The sequence below is a fragment of the Labrus mixtus genome, chromosome 5 (assembly GCF_963584025.1).
Source record: "Labrus mixtus chromosome 5, fLabMix1.1, whole genome shotgun sequence".
NCBI lineage: Eukaryota > Metazoa > Chordata > Actinopteri > Labriformes > Labridae > Labrus > Labrus mixtus.
Window position 1 is genome coordinate 6,139,778 of NC_083616.1, and position 21,555 is coordinate 6,161,332.

Sequence of the window (21,555 nt, forward strand, 5' to 3'; positions counted from 1 at the left end):
AACAAATAACGCCTTTAAAGCGCCATTTCTTCAAGCAAATGTTCTCATCGGCTTACCCTATCAAATAAAACAGCCTGTAACAGAAGAACTGTAGAGCCAAGATGAATGTGGACTTATTGAAAGGCAACATGTTTGCATTGTGAAAATGTGCTAATTGTTAGCATGAAGCTAAAACACAACCAAAACTACAACAGCTTAATTATAAAGAAATGTGTATTTTTGTGGTTCCACAGTCAGGCATCCTTTGGTATCATCAATGAGGCCATGCTGAGTGTTACTGCTATGAAAATAACCACATAACTTTTATATAATGTAAACTTCACCTGTGTCAAATTAAAAGACGTGTGGGACAAAATAAAATGGAGTTCAGGACGTTTTTAAAGAAGTTGTCTTGTGCGTACCTGCTGCAGCCACACCAGACGGTTGTGCAGCCAGCCTTCCTCCAGAAACGTCCGCAACTGGGCGGAGATGTTGAGCCACACGTGGGTGTAGTGTGTCACGTTCCCCACGAATGCAAACGTCTCATTTGCCTGCATGCAAAGAGCACAAACAAAGTTGACTAATGTTTTCTGTTGTGAGTAGATTCTGTATGAACACTCGCACTGTCTCCCGCCCACTCGCTCAGATTCAGGACTACAGAGCTGCTGCCAGCAGTCAGTCTGTGCTAACACAAAGATAATCTGAGCATGTTAGTGCTAATAGAGATGACCTGTGATTGAACTAATCAGGTGGTGTTCATGTGAATCCAGTATGTTAAAATAAAAGAATAAAAATGATGAAAACATTCCCCCAGTTTGCTCAGTGTTACTCATGCAGGGAGTCTCTGATTTGGGATTCATCATCCATCAATGTAACTGAAACTGCATGTGCAGGTTTTTCACGAGCAAGCCATTAATTTCAGTAAAAAATAATGCAAGAAAAACAAAATAAAGTACACATCCTGCAGTCCCGCAGTGCAACAGTGTGGCTCACTGTTGTGTATTTTCTTCACAACAATGGAGCTCTGAGCCACGGAAGAAGATGTCTCAGGTGTTAGATGTGCACACAGTAAGTGTTTGGGGATTCATTCATTTTTGTTTTGGTATTTGGTACGCTGGATTTGTTACCAACAAGAAAACAAATACCTGTCCATCCTCGAGGCTCGATACAAGCTAGAGTCTTTGATGCGTCTTATATCATTGTTATATCTCAGTATTCATCTCTAAAAAAACATTAACTCCAACTGAATGATCTTTGGAGAGGAAAAACAATTGTAGGTCTCACTTCACCAAAGTTAGAGACAGGTTCTGCCTTTAGTTTGGTTCTGTAAATGAAACCACTGATTACAGCAGTTAATAAAATATCAACATGTGTGACTTTATTTTAAGGATTTAATTTCCAACATGCCATGTCAGTTTGTTAGGACTAAAAAGTAAAAAGACAAATGCAGCTTCATTCAAGTTTAGAAACTTTCTGCGCTGTCAGAGAAAAATACTGTGAACTCAACCCGAACACTAATGACAGAGCTGTCACAGTAACTCACCTTCTGGATCACTTTATCCACCTGGGAGCCAATGGGGGAGTAGAGGATCTTGGGATTTGTAGTCATCAAGTGAACCAGTAGGCCCAGATTTCTTTGTTCTTTGCTGGTGAATCCCAGAGAGCTCATGTTCCCCTGCTTCAAAGCCTCCGGCTCGATGATCCTGCAGCACGAGTATAAAATGTTAGAGGGAAGAAAACATTTCTGCTGAGTCACAGAGCTGCAGTGTTTGATCTGCAGATGATGATCAGTCGCAAGTTGTTAAAATGTATTTTAAATAACTGCAGGTCCTCTTGTGTCCACTAGAGGCTTTCTCCTGCAGTGAGTCAATCCCTATAGAACCCCATGTTAAACATGTCAAAATTTGCAGCAGAAATAAACATGTTTACAGCCTGGTACAAAAAACAGTTTTGGTCTTTATAGCTAATTTTATAGAACTCACATTTTATTAAGGCTTAAAGTCATGTAGAATTGGAGGTGTGGTCTCTTTGAGTGACAGGTGGGAGTTCCTAATTGTCTGCTAGCTGTCTCACCTCAGCTACTTCAGTCAATGAATGTATATTCTGGTGTTTGTGCTATTGGACCCTTTTGTAGATTTTGTCATGTAAATATCAGACAAACAATTTGTCTTGCCGTGAGCTTTGTTGTACTAACAGACCGTTAGTGAAAAAGTCTGTCATTAATATATGTCTTTATTGGCTAAATCCCACATTCATGCCTCGCTCTTATTGAGCATGGTAGAAGAAGTAAGGAATACATTTTGTTAATATAACATTATGTCTTGAAATTGCATTTTAAAACACCACTAAAAAGACCTTGAACTAAAATCTTTACTGACTTATAGAGCACTACATGGCCTTGCACCAGACGACCTTTCAGAGATGTTTTAGTTTATGAACCCAGTCGGCCCCTCAGATCATCCTGTTCTTCTCTTTTAGCTCCTCCACAGAGTAGAACAGAAATGTTTGGTGATGCTGCTCACGCTCAGAGACTTTGGAAGAGACTTCGGAGGATCTGAGAGGAGCTGAGACTAAAATCTCCTTTATTCAGTCTCTCTTTTTATCATTAACTTCTTTAATTATCACTATCATTATCCTATTCTGCTTTGAAATTAACATTTTAGTGCTCAAGTTTTGCATATCATTGTGTATATGTATTTCTTATCATCATGATTATCTGTTTATACCACCTTTTATGAACATGTTGTCTTTTTATCATTCTGTAGTTTAGAATATTCTTTACATCTATTTTACTATATTTTATCAGCATTTTTTGTGTATTCATTTATAATTTGACTGCTTTGCATTTTATATCATGTCTCTTATTATTTAATCACCTATTTATTATTTTATTGTTATTTTTATTTAATTCATATCGGTGTGCATTAGTCTCTAAATCTGTGGGGGGGGGGGGGGGATGGAAATGCTGTCTCAGCTTAACTTTCAGTCAACCTAACGACAGGCTGAGAGCTGGAGCCGAGGCGAGTTTTAAGCCGAACTGTTACATCGATAATAACTAATCAGACCTATTTTGTTTTTTGTACCTGGTTGTAAACATGTTCATTTATGCTGTAAAAACGGCTTTTTTGCCTGTTGTGTGTAAGCGACTTCCGATGTTCCTGGAACCAGCCTCAAGCTGACACTCGACAAACTTGAAGGATTTTGCACTTCTGCATTGGCTTCAGTTTTCAAGACCGGAGGTTGCTGCTTGGTCTCAACGCCTCTCAAGCAGAGCTGATTTGATTGCATTATCTGCATTATCAACCGTGCAGATCTCAGCAGTTGAAATATTATTATGAAGAGAGAGGATGGTCTCGAAAGAATTAAAAAAATTCTTAAGTTGTGTTAAACAGTAATTTAAACCAGATCACTTCCTGCACACAAACACAACTATCGTCTTGTTTATGTCTCACCTGTTGTTCCCACACAGGATCGGCTGCAGTCCGGCCCACAGCTGCACAAATGCTGAAAACTGAGAGTGAGGATTCTCTGCTTCCTCCTTCCCTTTCCCTTCTCCTCCTCCTCCCCCTCCTCCTCCTCCTCCTCCTCCTCCCCCTCCTCCTCCTCCTCCCTCTGCTCCTCCCTCCTCCCCCTCCTCTCTGGGGGTGTCGGTGGTGTTGGGGCCCCAGGTAGTGGTGTTCATGTGCCAGGTCACGTTAGTGGGGGAGGCCGGAGTTCGACCAGCACAGGCTCCTTTGGGCAGCAGGCGTGCCAGGCCAGATAACAGGTCCACGTCTCTGAGGAGTCTTTCTATGTCTGCAAGGTCCTTCAACAGCACCCTCAGGTGGGACTGAGATAGAGGAGCCAGAGCGCGGGGCTGCTCCAGGTGGAGCTGAGGGGACGAGGGGGAGGGACAAAATAAGTTCCCCGAAATCACTGTTGTTGATTAGATTTATTGAATGAATAAATAGTTTCTATTGACTGTATAGTAAGATGGACGAAACAACAGATGCCTCAAATTGAAGGCAAAATATGTAGAGCTCCCCCTGCTGACTGGCTACAGTATAAGTTATAAATCCCACCTCCTCAATGTCAACAGATGGCACTGGGGTCAAACACAAAATTAATTTCTGTCTAACCTGGGTTCTGTCATCACGGTTCTTTTCTTATAATGCTGATTAATGTCCAAGTGTAATTTTTCTGAATAGTTTTAAGTAGTTATTTGATGCAAAAAAGACCATCTGCAGTGTCGTGATTGACAGTTCATTGGACAAATTAGGCTTGTATCACCAAGTGGCGGTAATTCTTCCGCTCCTCCAGCCTGCACAGGGTTGTTTTAAATCCACTTTTGTACATTGGAAAGAGACAGATGGATATACAGTCAGTGGTAGTTTCTTAGGTGTGAATCTCTAGCAGATGTTTTTGTACCTTCTCGGTGACTCTCTGCATGTTGATCTGCTCTCTTAGCTCTTGACTCATCTGCCTGAAGCGCTCGGACCTCTGAGCTTCCCCTCCGCTGCACACAGCGCTGCGATAGTCCAGCAGCACCGGTCGCTGCTTCTCCGGCACCAACAGGATCTTTTCGAGCTCGCTGGCCCCGCCCCCCTCACAGGTGAGGACCTCCAGCATGGCTCCAGTCAGCAGGACCTCCTGTGGACGACAGAATGAATTCGATGATGTTGATTTGTCAAGTTTCTGTCAATTAAAAACGTTTTAATCACAACAATAAGTTAATTTGTTCAACAAAAGACATGGATAAAGTGCAAACAAAATAAATGATACTATAGATGCTCACAGCTGAACCGTGACCTACGTCTTAGTTTGTTAGCTTGATGCTAACACATAATGGCAAATGCAATTAATAGGCTAATTGATGAGCATTGCGGTCGCGATAATTTAAGAAACATCTATTTCACCTATTTTATGTAGTTAAATAAACAGCAGTGTGTTAATAAAGGTTATTGAAAAAACAAGAACAATGACAGAGGGCTTCAGTTGTCAAATCACTTCTATTTTGCCGGCGCTCCTCAACCAGGAAGTGTATTCACATAGAAATGAAACAGTATGGTTTGGAACTCATTTTGAATAAATGCTGACAGGCGCTGACAGACTACCAGGCATGTTGTATGCATAATCTAATTTATTCATGTTTAACATGTTTAAGTAAACGCTCTGTTACAAACTCTTACTGGTCCCCGGGTACGGTCAAGGGGAGAGGAGCTGAACAAATCTGTGTGACTCTGAACGTCTGTGAAGAACCAGATGAGCTCTCAGTCCTGCTCCTCTAGGCTCAACATGGCTCAGAGAATCAGCAGGTTTACCTCCACCTCCTTCAGGCCCTGCGGGTCAGTTCTCTGGTTTCCCGAGACCTCTGGCAGGCCCAAAGCGTGGGACATGAGTTTGAGCAGAGCCTTCCTGTGGGCTGCTTTCGCTGGGTCACGTAACGCTTTGTGTATCAGCCCTCCATCCAGACTGTGAACGTCTCCCAGCAGCTGCTCCTAAGAGAAGGAGACAAAGAAAACTTTACTGTTTAAGGGATTGCAAAACACTTTCACTGCACAATGCACTCCTGAACATTTCAGGACAGCCTGCCCCTGAAATCTTCTCGAGTTGGAGTTGCTTATTCACACATCACCTCACAGAGGAGAGGTCGAAAGAGGAAAGACATAAATAAAAAAGACACTGCGCAATTCACGATGGTGGCTGAAACGACATCAGACACTAGTCAGACACTAAGATGACTATTTGTAGCCTTTATATTTAACTGACCGTATTCCCAGTATCAATGAAAGAATGGATTAGAACATACTGGACAACAGAAAAGAGTATGAAGCAGCCTCACTGCATGAATGAAGATCACACCAGTGGAATGATATAAACAACATTACCCTCGCCCGCTCATTTACAGTCAATTTTTCTGACTATTTACCCTCTGTGTTAAGCAGCTTCTTGCAGAAATGTTACTAGGGTACTCTCAGGAAAAATTCAAATTTGTGTACGTTTTGTGCATGTGTGAAAACATGATACATCAGTATCAATGGCAAAATGAGCTCAGATATCATAGAGCTATGGCCAGTACTTAAAATGATTGTTTTTAATGTTCAAAATACATGACATGACATGACAGAAACCCAGATGAGTCATTTGTTCCTGAAATAGTATTTTAGATTCTAATAATGTAGCGTACACATGTTTCTCTTACATGGCAGAGGGCTTTTCATTAATGTTGGAACCAGCTTATGACATAAACCCTAACAACGCACTAACATCGTACTCTTAATCTCTGCTTATATCAGAGGCTTTTTATAAAAAGAAGAATAGCACAAGGAATCAGCACTGAAGGCTGACTTGTAATTACGGTGTGACTGGATGATCATTCGCGTTTCAATTTAAAATGGTTCATGAAAAAAGGTAAAACACTGACCATGAAGCAAGAACCACTTTAAAGAGAGAACAATAGGTCGTCTAAAAAAAGGATTCTCAAAACAGACTCCTCAGCCAATCTCACAGAGACAGATCTATGATTAGTCAGTCTGTTAAAATGAAGAGTTTGTCACAGGGTGAATTTTGAAACAACTTGAATTATTTTCATGTTTAAACGGCTTCCCAGCTAATATCAGACATTTAATCACATGGACTTTTCAGTCACAGATTTTAATTGTAGTTAACAGCAGAAAGTGTATTCCCATGAGCTGGACCTGTTCTGACACGTGGCTGTGTGTGTGTGTGTGTGTGTGTGTGTGTGTGTGTGTGTGTGTGTACATGTATGATCTCACCTGCAGATGATGAATTTTGTCTCCAGGTTTTTGTCTCGTGTCTTTCGCCCCCTGAATCAAAGTCTGGGCGACCCCTCCATCTTTGAGAGATGTTCCAAAGATAAGAATGTACACCTGCAGGACACACACACACACACACACACACACACACACACACACACACACATATAAGTATGATGGTAAACTTTAAAAAGTATACATTAAAGGTTGTTTAATGCAACTTTACACAGCCTTCCTTTATGGTGACACTTAAATAAATCAAAGGACATTAACATTTATTTTTATTATATTGACAATTCAATCTTAGTTTAATTGTCAAAGTGTCTGAATCCTCATAAAGGGACTTCTTATATCGTGCACACATGTTAATATTGTATTTTTTAAAGAGGGTACAGGACATCACTGAAGCCAATAAGCCCAGCCACCACCATCGGGCTGTGTCCTCCCCTAATCCATCGCCGTCCTCATTCCTGCACGGACAGCAGGAACACGAGGAATACAGGAGAAATCCTGTCTGCATATTATCCCATGTGCTCTTTTGTAAAGCGTCTCGAGATAACACTTATGAATTGACGCTATACAAATAATGATCGACTGATTGATTGAATAAAGATTTTTTAAAGATTTTATTTTGGGGCTTTTTTCTTTTATTTGACAGGAATGTGGATAAAGTAGGATATTGGGGAAAGAGAGAGAGAGTGGGGTATGACATGCTGGAAAGCAGCCAGAGGCCGGACTTGAACCCGGGACACAGGTTCGGAGAACTAAAGCCTCCATACACGGCGTGTGACCTAACCACTAGGCCGTCTGCATCCTGCCAACACATTTCTAGGGCTATGCACTCAAATGCTTCAAGTGTGTATTTCAAGCACTCAAACCTCGTCACACTGTCCCATCACATCTTCACATAACCCAGTGTGTGTTCCTTTACTGACGTGCATGATTGAGTAACCCGCTGTTCACTAACAACAGATGGATGGACTTCCAGTCTCACTTAAAGTTATCTCACCATGATCGCACACTTCATCAACTTGGAGTATTCATTATGAACCTTTAGAAGGAGCATTCAAACGTCCCACACTCACAAGTTAATCACAGATATAACACATTGTTCCTAAAGGCACATCTTCTATTTTGTCTTACATTTCTTAATCAAACCAGGAGATGTTTTTCATGTTGACCTCTGTGTCAACCAAACTCTGACCCCTGTAAACCGTGACACCCTAGGTTGTAAGGTTTAAAGTGAAATATATTTCACCACTAACAACCTCCTGCTGATAAAAAGTTGAACCATTATAATACTTTTTATTTCTACTAAACCACTAGGAGTTTGTTTTAATGGATTCAGAGCTTTGTCTCCCTGAAACAGATGTTTGCAGACACCCGCCTGCTCTCACTGCTGCACTGATTATTTTAAATATGGGACAATAGTTTGGGTTGATTAACTAAAGCTACAGTGATGTTCATCCTGACTACAGACATCAGTGTGTGTACGTTATCATTCAGTGATGACTTTTAATGAGCACAGCTGCTGGTTAACTCCTTCAGACCCTGCAGCTGCTGAGATGGACATGAATTATTTGTGTTTCAGTGTATAAAGATGTGATTCACTCAAACGGGAGACGACAGAAGTGGAGAAGACAAATGCTCATCTTTTAAATGTCTCTGTCTGGACGACTGGACTGAAAATGTGTTTGAAGAGGATGTGAGGCCACTTTCAGACATGCATCCCTTTTTTTTTTTATCTGATTCTGCAAATTCACTAATCAGCCTTAAGTGGGGACAACAACCTTTAGAGCACAACAGTAATCATATCAACTTGTTTCTTTCTTGGATTAATGTTGCCACTGAACAGCAAGACATTACATATTTTAAAGAGGACATATTATCCCCCTTTTCCACCTTTTCAAACAGTGCAATCTGTACAATTTTTCATAATATGTCCCCTTTAATATTTTAGAGAATTTGAATGAATCAGCAGGAAAGATCATTATTTAACATGGAATGATTGACATTGGCCTTCACTGAGCTAAAGAGGTGTGTGTGTGCTCACCTCTCTGAGGCTGATGGGAGTGTGTAGCAGCAGGCTGCTGGTGGACTCCGACAGAGAAAGATTCTTCATAAGAAACTGCTGGAAAGATGATTGGTTCCTAAACACGCTGGCCAGGGTGAAGCCTGCACACAACACACAACACACACACACACACACACACACAAATAATGATTTAATATTCATCTTTCTGTTACTGTTTTTTAACTTCCATTCAGACTTTATAGATGCAGTACATTTTTTCTGAACAAAAACATATCATTGACAGACCATATAAACAGATGACACTGAGGGCCTGATTCACTACAGGATTCTGCTGCTATTGCGTCTTACAAACCTGTGCAAATGCAGACAACAATACGTCTGATTCACAAAACACACACAAAGAGTTAAATGCACCCCTATCTGCGCCGCAGAGCAAACAGCGTCTCTCTGCGTCGGTGCTTTTCACGGCTTCATTGTAAAGTTACAAAGACCTGAGACAGAGAAAGTCATCACAGCAGCACATCAGTTAAATTAGGCTGATAGTCAGACCTTGGCTGTTGTTGAAGTTGTAGTCTGGTGGTAAAGGAGACGAGCTCAGGCTCTCCAGGTGCTGCTGCAGCGTCTCCAGCTCCTGACCCAAACCGGGCCGGTCCGACGTGAACAGTCGATTCTGTTCCACCACTTCACTGATCCGCTCCAGCAGCTGGCTCACACTGACAGAGGGAGTCAAAAGAACTTTTTAAATCTGCACGTATAAGAAGTAAATAACATTCATCCTTTTCTTCATTACACCGTTCAGCTGAAACATAAATTAACAAACTTCAACTGTGAAATAAGATTGTCAAAAGGTTGTCAAAATGTCAATACTTTGATACTAGAACTAAAAATCCTGCTGTGAAAGAGAGAGAGAGAGAGCGAGAGAGAGAGAGCGAGAGAGAGAGAGAGAGAGAGAGCATTGTTTAAACTGTCTTAACAAAATACTTTGAAAATGTTGGTACTAAAATGTTACCTGCAATTTTTGGTAATCAAATAAAAGAAGCTACCTAAACATTGGGTGCCTTGTACTTCTAGTTTTGTTGCCATGGTATCAAAGCAGGAATCCATATGGTTTGATTTTAACTGGACCCGTATCTCAGTTAAAAATTTGGTGATAGTATTTATACTTTATGACAAAAAAATAAGTCCAGTGTCCTTTACAAAATGATGGGAAAATTGGAAAAACAGCCTTTTTCTATTCAAATGTAATACAATCAGTACACAGCACCCTGAAAGGTCACCTGTTCTTTTTCTCTGTACAAAGTCTGCATGAGCTGGACAGGCAGGACCATGACAGGTAATTATTTATTCTATTTATTAATTATTTATTTAAAATAGGGACAGTGCACATTAATGAAACAAAAAATGTAAATATGCCAGATTATAGCCATAGGCTAATATCCATCTGTAGTGGATCTGAAAACAAGTTACATAAAACCACGATGACAAGCACAACCAATACAATAAGTAATGACAAAAGAACAACATATACTGTACATTAGTAGACAGAGACACATAAATAATGTGTGAATTTGATTTGTTTTTGTAAAAAGAAGTGAATGGGCTCTTGCCCAAGAGAGTCACCAGCTGTTATTCAGATATTTGTGTACATCTCAGGTGACAATAAGGGTCTAATAAGTAAGTTATCATGACATCACATCACATCACAGAACAAGGACAAGACAGACTATAAAAAAGGAAGGGGACAAAATAGCTCAACATTTAAATAACTGAAGACATGTGGAGACATGACGATAAAGTCGTCATCTATAAACTTCTGGACCTGGAGAGACTTCTGTTGGAGAAACCTGTAAAGCTTTTGTAACACTCCCAAACAGAAATCTAAACAAAGTGTCACTCGGCTCTTCATCTGAGGGGAATGTCGAGAGCGAATGGTTGACCATGCTCATGTATTTTGGTCCTGCCCACTAAGAATGTATTTATAAATAAAGTTATGTAACTGATAATTCATCGCTGACAAAGAATGTACTCACGTGGAGTTTTTGTACTGCAGGAAGCCGAACTCATCCCTCTGTCCGTCCGGGCACAGAGACTGCATGATGGGAATGATGCCGGCCGAGGTGAGGGGGGCGGCGCTGTAAAAGGCTGCACATAGGGACAGGATGGACAAAACCGAGAAAATATAAAACCACAGACCAGGGGAAGGATAGGGGGACGGAGGGAAAAGGAATTTAGAGGAGACAGGTGAGGATAAAAGAGGAGGAGGAGGAGGTACATGAAGAGGAAAAAACAGAGGCAGAGATTCTGTGTTAGAGTCAGAGACGAGGAGACGACACACAGCAGCAACGGTCAGAAAGGCTCACACATATTAACGCTGAAAACACACACCTTTCATCACTTTGGAGCTAAATGATGAAAATATGGACTAAGAGATTTATTCCTATGTGTCCATGAATAATAAGCTGATGTTACCATGGTAACTGTTGTGTTTAAGCCTGTCTGTGATAGAGGAGGCTGAATGTTTGCCTACAAAAACACTCTCTTTCTCCCCCAGCCCGTTTGTCTTTTATTATCCTGATCATCCGTTAAAAAACAAAGACAGACGATCTGTCACTGTATCACACAAGGTTGTGATAGCTTTCAATATTTTGATACTTTTTTGATACCACAAGTTTTAAAACTCTACAGCATCCATTCAATTAATGATCAATGATATTGAAAAGTACAGAAGCTTTGGAAAAAAAACTATAGATAATATTCACTTATTTTTAACCCAAAAGCTGAGACAAGATCCCTATACCAAATAAATGTATTTGAACTTTGTGCTGGCTTCACACACAAACAGGAATCACCAACTTAAACTCAAATTAATCTATATACTGAAGTGTAATAATTGTACTTTTGAACATTTAGAAGGAGCTGTTCCGTCTCGTCTGAACGTCGTCATGGAGATTTGGCACTTCTTACAGTTCAATGTGAATGTCTTCAAAGTCAGACTGCACGAGCTGAGATTGTTTGAAGTGCCCAATAGTCTTATTAACCGGTGACGTGGATCTGCACCATCACTAAAATATCCGATATGTAAATTATGTCAATATCAGACCCGATACCGATATTAGTTTGGATTGGTCCCATCTCTACTTATTTTTCCCCTTATATGTTTTACTCATGTTTATTTTATTCTCTTACCTATGTATTGTTTTTATGGCTCTTCTCTGGATATTAACCATCCAGGGCTCTTTTTGTAAAAGAGATTGTCTCACTGAGGTGGTTTGAAATAAATCAACACCTTTGATTTAAGCAAGAAAATTCCCCAAACAGCTTTTTGACTGAGAACAGAACTATTTCTACCTTGGATGGATAAAATGCACTTCTTTTCTGGACAGAAACCAGATTTTTTTAAAGGATTGAGTTCAACACAATGTGAACCCTTTTAACAACCTCAGAGAGTTGAGCAGAATAAGCAGAACAGACGGTGAGAAGATAAAGCCAGAGAGTGGGTTTGAGAGCTTGATTAACTCTCAGGAGAAATTAAACTCTCCCGTTCGGCATCGTTCTAATTATATGCAGCACATCTTTGTTGACTTTATGTGTTAATTTGTGTTTAAAATGTGCACCAGATATTTATAGAACTCACGTTTGCATGACCTGTATAGAACTTTTTTCCTTTCAACATGTTGAAGTTGTCAAAAGTTTCAACAGATTTTTAAAAAGTTCACAGTAAATAGTCTAACTCTGAATAGTCCAGTTTATGAAAAGGTTTAATCAGACAAAAGTGTTTTTTTTATGAGAAATGAAAGGAAATCAAGCTATAAACAGCTTGTACTTTAATATTGTATTTGAATAGTTACAGTAAGTGATGCACTAAACATAATAACACAAAGTAGGTGTGTTCATTCAGGTCATTGACGTGTGTCTTCTCTGACCGTTTAGAATAAAAATCATCAATTTAAAGCGTTAATCACAATCCATCATTTAGTTAAAGCTCCAGTGAAGAATTTTTAGCTGGTTATGAAACTTACTAAAATCAATAACACTGCCTCTGTTTTACCCTCAAAGGTCAATGAACCTATAATGGACATGGATGACTATTTCTACAATGGTTAGTTTTGATGCCTGAAATCACTGGATGGGGGTCAGATGAAGTGATTAACAGCACACTGACTAAACTGCCTTATTTTTCTCCCACATGTTCCTAAGTCGGTTTTTGATGAGTGATAATCTTGACTGTATAAATAAAGCAGGATGAGATTTTTTGGTTATCAAACAAACTTGTACAGGACAAAATCGGCAAAGAGATATACAGTAAGATACTGTTTTGTCCACATGGGGTGCCAAAAGTTCCTCACAGGAGCTTTGAATATGGAAACTGGAGAGACTTTGTTAAAGGGGAATTATCTTATTATGTCATCTGAGCCTTATTAATACATATGTTTACGAGTTACTGACTAAAAGGTGCAACAAGTTTCTGAATTGCCGTAGCAGCCTGCTTAAGCTGGAATGTGAAAATGGCTGCAAGACAAGTTAAGTTTTTGTCCCTGACAGGCTCAGATAGTTACCCTTCATGGCTGACAACAACATAGAAAGGATCCCTACAGATGTAGAGATTTTGGATGAAGAGAAAGATGATTTTTTAAACAGGAACAGCTGTTACACCAGTCTCTTCAAAGACACCAAACTCCATTGACTAAACACTTGTTTTCTCGCTAACATGGTTGATGACATTGAACTACTCCCAAGTTAAATTAGTTTGTTGGTGTTTTTTTTGTTATTGTTTTAGAGCTAAGATAACCAATTAAACTTTAAAATCATACAAGACTTTAAACCAAGCAGCTAGTCAAAGAAGCCATGGACTCCTGTTTGAGGCAAATTCACTGTTTTTGTCAATGGCTCTTTTAACTTTAATTTTAACAAAATAAAGCCTGTCTATGTTGGGATTCTTCTGATAATGGTGCCAGACACTCAGAATATCAATTGGAGCTGCTAGTGAAAAAACAAGAACTTTCAATATTTGCAATAAAAGATTATGTTGCAGTCATTACAGTCATTTTCATGTCTGCAGGGTGAATCTATGTAAAACTTGTTGCACATTCATGTCAAGTAAACCCCTAAATATGTGAACAAAACAAGGGCAGAGGTTTAAAGATACTAGAATCCCCCCCCTCCCCTTTAAATTCACATCCTGCAGTATGGGACAAGAATTAGAGGGGATAAAGAACAATTTATTAGATTAATACATCAGCTGTACATTTAGTAGATTCAATGATTTACACACAAAGGAATCACACACCAGGACACACAGGTAGGGACTGCACATTTGAGTCAGCAGAAGAAATGTGTGTGTTTGTATAATTCAAGAGCCTGCAGAGCACAGTGAGGGCTTTTTTCAAATGTCAAAAGAAACATTGGCATGAAACAGTCATCAGTGACATAATTTAACTTTATTGTGCAGCCCATTTGTTTATAAAGATGAAAGTGGGAGTTGTCGATTAGTTCATTTCATATAGTTTAAGTGTGTTCCTCTCTGTCCTGACACCGGAGTTGTTAGAGGGTGTTGTTAAAAGTAAGTGTTTTAACAAAAGAGGCTTTGATGGTGATAGAGCCCTGTCAGCTCACAGCGAACGAGATGCATCAGGACTGAGAGGAACACACACAATTATAATTACTGTATATCAGTACAAACACAGATAGCTAGAACCCCAAATTCAGTCATTCAGAGACTCAAAAAACAGATGAGAGTTAAGTAAACAACAAAAGGCTTCAATCACTGAGAGAAAGATCTTTTTCTGAGGTTATCAACAGTTTTGTAACATGTCAGCAAATGATTACGACTTACTTTTAGCATCTCATATATGAGATGCACAGGTAATGTTACGGTCTTTAGCAGACAACATATATATATATATTTTCTTGCTCTTAGCGTGTCTTTAGGGTGAGAGCATTTCCAGCATGGCGACAGCAACCGACAAGCTTCCAAAGCCCCCTGCAGTAACAGATGGGTGATGTCACTCAGACTTCATCCATTAATATTTACAGTCATGGTGTGTACATGTGTATTACTGGCCCGTGTGTGTAGCATGTTCATTAACAGAGTGAAAAACTGGAATTTCCCCTCTAAGATCAACAAAATTTTACCCTCTTAGATCTAGAGACATTTAAGTCACAGATTCTAAGATCTTGCACAGACTGGGTGTCGAGCAGAGTGACAACAAAATAACAGCTTGATTCCTGTTAAGATAATTTCACATCATTCTCCTGTTGGAAAATTTAAAAAAGAAAGAAAACTAGAAAATGTAGCAGAAGCATCTTTTAGCCACAGCGGGTCTTCATGTGTGTATGCAGTGTTTTGTTTTATCTGAGCTGATCGAGGCCATAAAGTAAGCTAGGTTAGCAATACAAGCAGCATCAAACTTTCATCAGTACATCTGAGCTTACAACACTACCCTGACACCATGTTCTAACAGCAAGTGAGCGTCAAACTCTGGCGTCACATTCAGCGAGGACTGGGTGATAGCAGCCCTCTCCAGAGTCTCCTCCATGTTTACTTTCTATGCTGTTTGCACCTTCTGTTTGCTGCTGGAGAGAGCACAGGGACACTGGAAGTGAGTCATAGTTTGAGTTGGGGGTCATCATATAAAATGATGACATCACACTTTCAGCAGTGTATATTCAGCTTTCATAACTTTATAATTCATCTTTTATAATGAACAGAGAAGTGAGGAGGCCTTCGTTTTATACAGATGATGAGAGGATGAACGGACACGTTGGAGCTGTTTGTGAGAGAGCATCATTCTGTTAAAGGTCACATATTATCCTCCTTTTCAACCAGTTTAAATAAGTCTCACAGCTCCCTAAAACATGTCTGTGAAGTTTCTTACTCAAAATCCACTCTTATCCTGTATTTGATCATGCCTATAAACCGGGCTATAAACAGGCTGTTTCTGTGTCTGTAGCTTTAAATGTAAATGAGCTGTGTCTGACCACGCCCCCTCTCTGGAAGGGCTTTGGTGGCTCGGCGTTCTTGCTCAATGCCCTATTGTTTACGGTGAGAAGGCAGACTCAAAGGGCAGAACAAACACCTAGCTGTGGGAGTGTCACCCACCTAGGGGAGGGGCTACTGCCCTTTGTGATGTCATGAAGGGAAAATCTCCAAATGGCCTGTTTGAGCACACATTTTCTGAAAAGTGGAGCAGGCGAAAGATGAGGAGGATGGACTTTTTTCAAATTTTGGGGGAATTTGTATACAGGCTATAGGGACACATATTAATTTTAGAGAAACATGGTAAAGTGTATTTTGCATAATATGAGACCTTTAAAAGAGACTATATCGTCTGCAGTGTTGTTCACATACTTCACTGGTTAACTCGGTTTATTTTAAAACAGATGATCAACAAGTTTTAGTTTCTTGTCCCTCCTCTTCTGTGACACGCTCCCTCACTCTCATTCATCTGTATGAGCTCGCTCTACCTCTCTCTAGTTGAGAAATAATGAAATTACTATTATTAGACAGGATCGTATGTGAAGTAACGTTTTATGTTCTTAAAGTCAGATAAAGGTAAAGGCTGTAAATATGAACTGATTGTTTGCCATTCGTTCACAATGGCTACATTCTGTTACTGGACAGTCTGTCTGTGTTCATATCCGTGGGTTAATTACAAAAACTATCGATAAAAGAGGTCATGAAGATTGGGAATCACTGCAACTGTTTTATTAGGAATCATTGAGCATGCAGGCATACATTTATTCCTAAGTATGTGAGATTATGACCTTCAGGGAAGAGACCTCACTCTTCAGGAGTAAATACCTTGCTGCAAAGATTTCTAATTTTAGAAGCAATTGTTGTGAGTCTCTGAGTGACTGAATGCACAGGTTCACGGTGTGTTGTATAGTTCAGGGTTAGATCACACACTTGGTGTAAACACACAGACACAAAACACACCCCAAGCAAGGATTAACACGTCAGGGTTAAATCAACCAGAAGATGTTTTCATGAGTGGATCAGGTGTCAAACTAAATGATGAGGACACTTACACACTGCTCCATCCGACATGTCGTGAACATGCATCACGCACAAAAAGAAAAAAAAAACATTCAGAGAAGAAGAAATGAGACAACAGAAACAAAAACAAAAACGGTGAAGAAAATGACAAAAAAAACACATCAACGTAAAAGTGAACTGCTACAGTGAGTGAGCGTGACACAAAGTCAAACATGAACCAGCACAACAACACAACACTAGACGGTGACACAAACAGTACAGCACATGGTGAGAGTCACATTTGGTAACAGCAGCAGATGCATCAGTTACGTCTTTATGACTGCAGGCACATCTGAGGCAAACATGACTCAGCAGAAGTGTTCACCTTCTGTATTTAAATGAACAACAACCCTAATGCAGGTTTATGAGGAGAGAAGGACAGAAAATGTTATTTCAACACCGTCAGTGCAATCCTGATCATCCTGAACCCACCCACACCTCACTGAAACATGTGCAACATCATCTTCACATGTAGACAAATGACTCTAAGCCATTACTGATTGATATACTCAGAGGATTTCAGTACCAATCTTTACTAACTGAAACTTTATACCAACGTCTCCAAGTTGATAGTAAGTATCAAGTGAAGTGAAGTGAAGTATCAAGTCTACAGATGTTGAGCCAATGACCTTTAAACCATTGCAGCCATCAACTCAAATGTGTCTCCAGCAGTTTGTAGTTTATTAAGATTAAGATCCTCTTTATTAACCAGAATCAGCTGTTACATCTCTCTTCAAAGCCACTTGACTCCATTGACAGAAGCAATACTTTGACCTCTCAAGACACAGGACTTCTGCCTATATCAGTGAGTGGGTTTGTTTTGTTGTAGTTTGTTGGTTCAAAGGTCAACCTTCAGGTCCTGAGTCCACAAATGGCTTCACGCATAAATCTAACTCCTTCTAGCACATATGGAGCTGTAGACATGTTTATTCGTTTTTAGAGTGAAATGTGAAACAATAACACAATATGTCTTGTATCTTTATTTTACTGATTTTTTTTCAACACGACTTCCTTCTCCCTTGCTCACGGCAGGCTTTAGGCTCTGGGAGGCAGCCTCTTAGCCAGACAGCAACATCTACAAATGTGGAGGTCGATATGAGTACAAAGTCAAAAATCAATAGTAAAAGTAATGTCTCGATGCAAGGGGCGGGACAATGGATGTAGAGTCATGATTTTGATTGGTCTGCGAGGGAGTAGTGACATTGATAAGTGCAGTGATGTTCCAAAAGTTGAACTGTTTTCAACTGTGAGCGCTGTGACAAAAATCAGCGGACGTGCTTGAGGGTGCTTTTGTGAGTAGGATGCTGAACTCTCAAAACTCTGAACTGCATTGGTTCTGTAGAGAAAATGGGCGCTGCCAGTGCAAAAAAAAAGACATTGTTAACAGACAAAGGCCCTTTAAAAATCAAATTGCTAAACAATACAAAACAAAACATGACAAATGGAGGAAGCATTCGGCAAGATAAATAACTGTTGATGTGTGTGGAGTCTGGTGACTTTGAAGCAAGCAATGCAACTTTTCTTAAACACATTTCACATTTAGACATTTAGCAAAACAATCTGAGCCCATCAGTGTTATATGAAATATAACGCTGAAACCATTACAGCTCTTCTCATGACTGCCAACTGAACCGGTCAACGTTAGCGATTCTAGATTTGTTGACCCCAAATAACATAAAAATGAAAAAGTGAAATTCCCTTTGAGACTGATAGGAATGTATCAATGTTGTAGATTTTGTTTCTAAGACTTATCCCCTGATGTTCAGGTTGTGATAAGTCTGCTCACCTTCCTTGACAGGAATGGCCGGCTTCTTCTGCCTCAGGCCGAGGAGGATGAAGAAGAGGACCAGTGGGATGAAGATCTCAAAGGCCAGCACCCACTGCAGGAAAACAGGAAGAACATAGAGACCATTATTTGTGCTGCTCATCCAGTAAAACCTGCAAAACTCGAGCCAAGTTCCTACAAGGTCAGCCTCAGTCGTGGTTCTTTACTGTGAAACTCTACTTGTCGGTTCCCTTCTCTGTGCTTGGGGATCACTCTGTGAAATAGATTGCCAATTATCACAAATCGATTCATTACATCTGAGTGTGAAGGATGTCCAGTGTGCTAAACATGCAGAATCCGCTTATCGTTGCTGCTGCCAAAATCTCTCCACAGTCGATGACTCCTCCTGATCACAAACTTGCATTTTATATCAAATCAATATCACAAAGTACCGTCTGAATTCAACCATACACACAGATTCCATCCTCAGCTCGTAATCTTCACTTGCTTTCTGTTTCTTCTTATTAACATTGTTGGACAAATTCTGTCAGTAGCTAAAGATTCAATTAGTGAGGCCGACTCTTAGCTGGACATGCAGCAGACGCCCTGAAGTGGACGTTCATAAATCACATTTAGGCTGCAGGAGAGGAGAGGAGGAGGGACCAACGTTACTGTGCCAAGATAGCAACGATTTATGACTGTGATGGCCGACTCCGACTCGGTGGACCACCTCCAAAGACAAATATTAAACAGTCTGATCGGTGCACCTTTAAGAGACCAGCTGGGAAAGTAATTGGCCTGTCTGACCTCTTCCAGACGATTGGAACTCAAACACGATTCAAGATCATGAATATTCAGAACGATATAAAAGATCAGCGTCAGATAGACCAGACATCATTGAGTCTGCACAAATTAAACCCACAACTCGAATGGCCTTGGTCTCCCTGATGGAGGGTAGAGTTTGGTCGGACAAATCCTTTCACCCTGGGTTACCTCCTCACCTGACCCCTCTTTAAGAGAGTACTAAGACACGACTTTAGAACTGAGCTCTAATTATTTACAGTGTTTAGCCATGCTAAATAAAGTGTGCTAAGTTTTTAAAGGTTGAGAGAAGCATAGGTACACCTGAGTTTCTTCTACCTGTTGTTTTGTGTGTTTGTGTGTGTGTGCGTGTGTGTGTGTGTGTGTGTGTGTGCGTGTGTGTGTGTGTGTGTGTGGGGGGGGGGGGGGGGGTTAAAGGGTTTGCTTAGATCGAGGAAAATAGCAGATAAAAATAGAAACAAGAAATATTGTTCCGGGCACCTTTTTGTGTTGTGTTTGATAAAATGTGTGTTTCTGTTGAATGCAGTCGGGTGGCAGTAATAATGCTTTGAAGAACACAGGACTGGTCCAGCAGATGCATCCTGTATCCTGAGAAACACCACAGTCAAACATAACTAATTAATTTAGTGCTTCCTCTTGTGCCAAACTATCTCTCAACAGAGGACCAGCTGAAAGTAACTTCTGTTAACGGACGTTAATCCACATACAGCGGCAAAAATGAACGTAAAATATGACAAAGCATTATGAGTAGGTTATAAATAAGCCTAAAAACTTCAACTACAGCGAGTGTAAAATAACAACGGTGACACTGAGTGGTGAAATCTTCAACTAAGCATTTGGTAAAGTTAGTCTACTAGATATAATGATCTCTACTCGTTGAAAACAAATGTCGTTGAGACCCTCTGTTCCTGCTCATCCTCAAAGTTACCCCACCTTTCAGAACCCTCACCATGACAACCGTATTTTAACAATATAACATGACAATCGAGGATTTAACACCTACGAGGAGCTGGTTGTAAGATTTAAGGTGTAACTTCAACCTAAATTAGAAATGTTCAAACTAGGCTGATGATAGACGGTGCTCAGCCTGGAGAACTTTTTTATTGGATGTCCTTTCATCAGGTGAATTATCCTGGAAAATTAAGTTGTGGTCGTTTAGACACAAAATATATCAAAATATGGCTCTTGTTTAAAAATAAGAGAAAACTGCAGCTCTTTAAAACTCCGCTGTCATCGTTCAGTGTCCTCAATTCAACCTGTGTGTGTGTGTGTGTGTGTGTGTGTGTGTGTGTGTGTGTGTGTGTGTGCATGTGTGTGTGCGTGTGTGTGTGTGTGTGTGTGTGTGTGTGTGTGTGTGTGTGTGTGTGTGTGTGTGCATGTGTGTGTGCGTGTGTGTGTGCGTGTGTGTGTGTGTGTGGATTATGGCAGCATAATGCTCTCTGGTTACATGAGAACCATGATGTCTTTGTGTGGCACACATACACACACATCACCCATAAACAGCTGGTGTGTGTGTGTATGTGTATGTGTATGTGTGTGTTTCTGTCTGTGAAGGTCATGACAAACAAACAGGTCTTTTACAGAGACAGGAGACTACTCACACACCAACGCACACATACACACACACACAAACAAGAGCTCCCTTAGTCGTACAATTGAACTTAAGGACTTTTACAGATAGATAGACACAAATATGTATGCACAAAAAAAACTTATTTTTGTAACTTGTTATGTTAAGTACAAAGTTATACAGTGATAAGTGTCAGACTGTAAACTTTGTATGACACATACTCAGCAGAAAACAGTTTCCAGAGGAGTGTAAATGTGTGTGTGGATTAAAGTCCTGTATTGATTTCCATGCCTCGGAGAACAAAAGCAATCGTCTGATTTGAATAATAAAATGTCAGAGCGCTCCATGAGAGCTGCAGCTTCACTTCACTTCCACATTTGCATGTTAGGGGTCAAACTTTCTGCATCGCGGCTACCCAAACTCATCCCACACAGCACTCTTTTTCTCTGATGCTGCACTAAAACATGCACGATGTTTAAAGTAGAACTTCAACTTATATTGATTCAACCTTTATAGGACTTTGAGAATAATCTGTATTTTAAGACCTGGCCAAGAGAGCACACAAGTATTAAGTTGTTAATGTGTTAAATAGAG

General features: G+C 40.1%; 1 protein-coding gene across 2 annotated transcripts in view; it reads right to left on the reverse strand.

The window, feature by feature from the left end:
- abca2 (ATP-binding cassette, sub-family A (ABC1), member 2) overlaps positions 1 to 21,555 on the reverse strand; it is a 76,878-nt gene that overhangs the window by 36,189 nt on the left and 19,134 nt on the right. For both annotated transcript variants that reach the window (XM_061037459.1, XM_061037458.1), the window contains exons 2-11: positions 18,591 to 18,684; positions 10,800 to 10,911; positions 9,319 to 9,482; positions 8,788 to 8,909; positions 6,735 to 6,848; positions 5,280 to 5,456; positions 4,387 to 4,608; positions 3,432 to 3,850; positions 1,523 to 1,682; positions 402 to 530 (exon numbers count right to left, since the gene is read on the reverse strand). In XM_061037459.1, the coding sequence (XP_060893442.1) occupies positions 402 to 530; positions 1,523 to 1,682; positions 3,432 to 3,850; positions 4,387 to 4,608; positions 5,280 to 5,456; positions 6,735 to 6,848; positions 8,788 to 8,909; positions 9,319 to 9,482; positions 10,800 to 10,911; positions 18,591 to 18,684 (1,713 nt within the window). The remainder of the gene's footprint in view (positions 1 to 401; positions 531 to 1,522; positions 1,683 to 3,431; positions 3,851 to 4,386; positions 4,609 to 5,279; positions 5,457 to 6,734; positions 6,849 to 8,787; positions 8,910 to 9,318; positions 9,483 to 10,799; positions 10,912 to 18,590; positions 18,685 to 21,555) is intronic.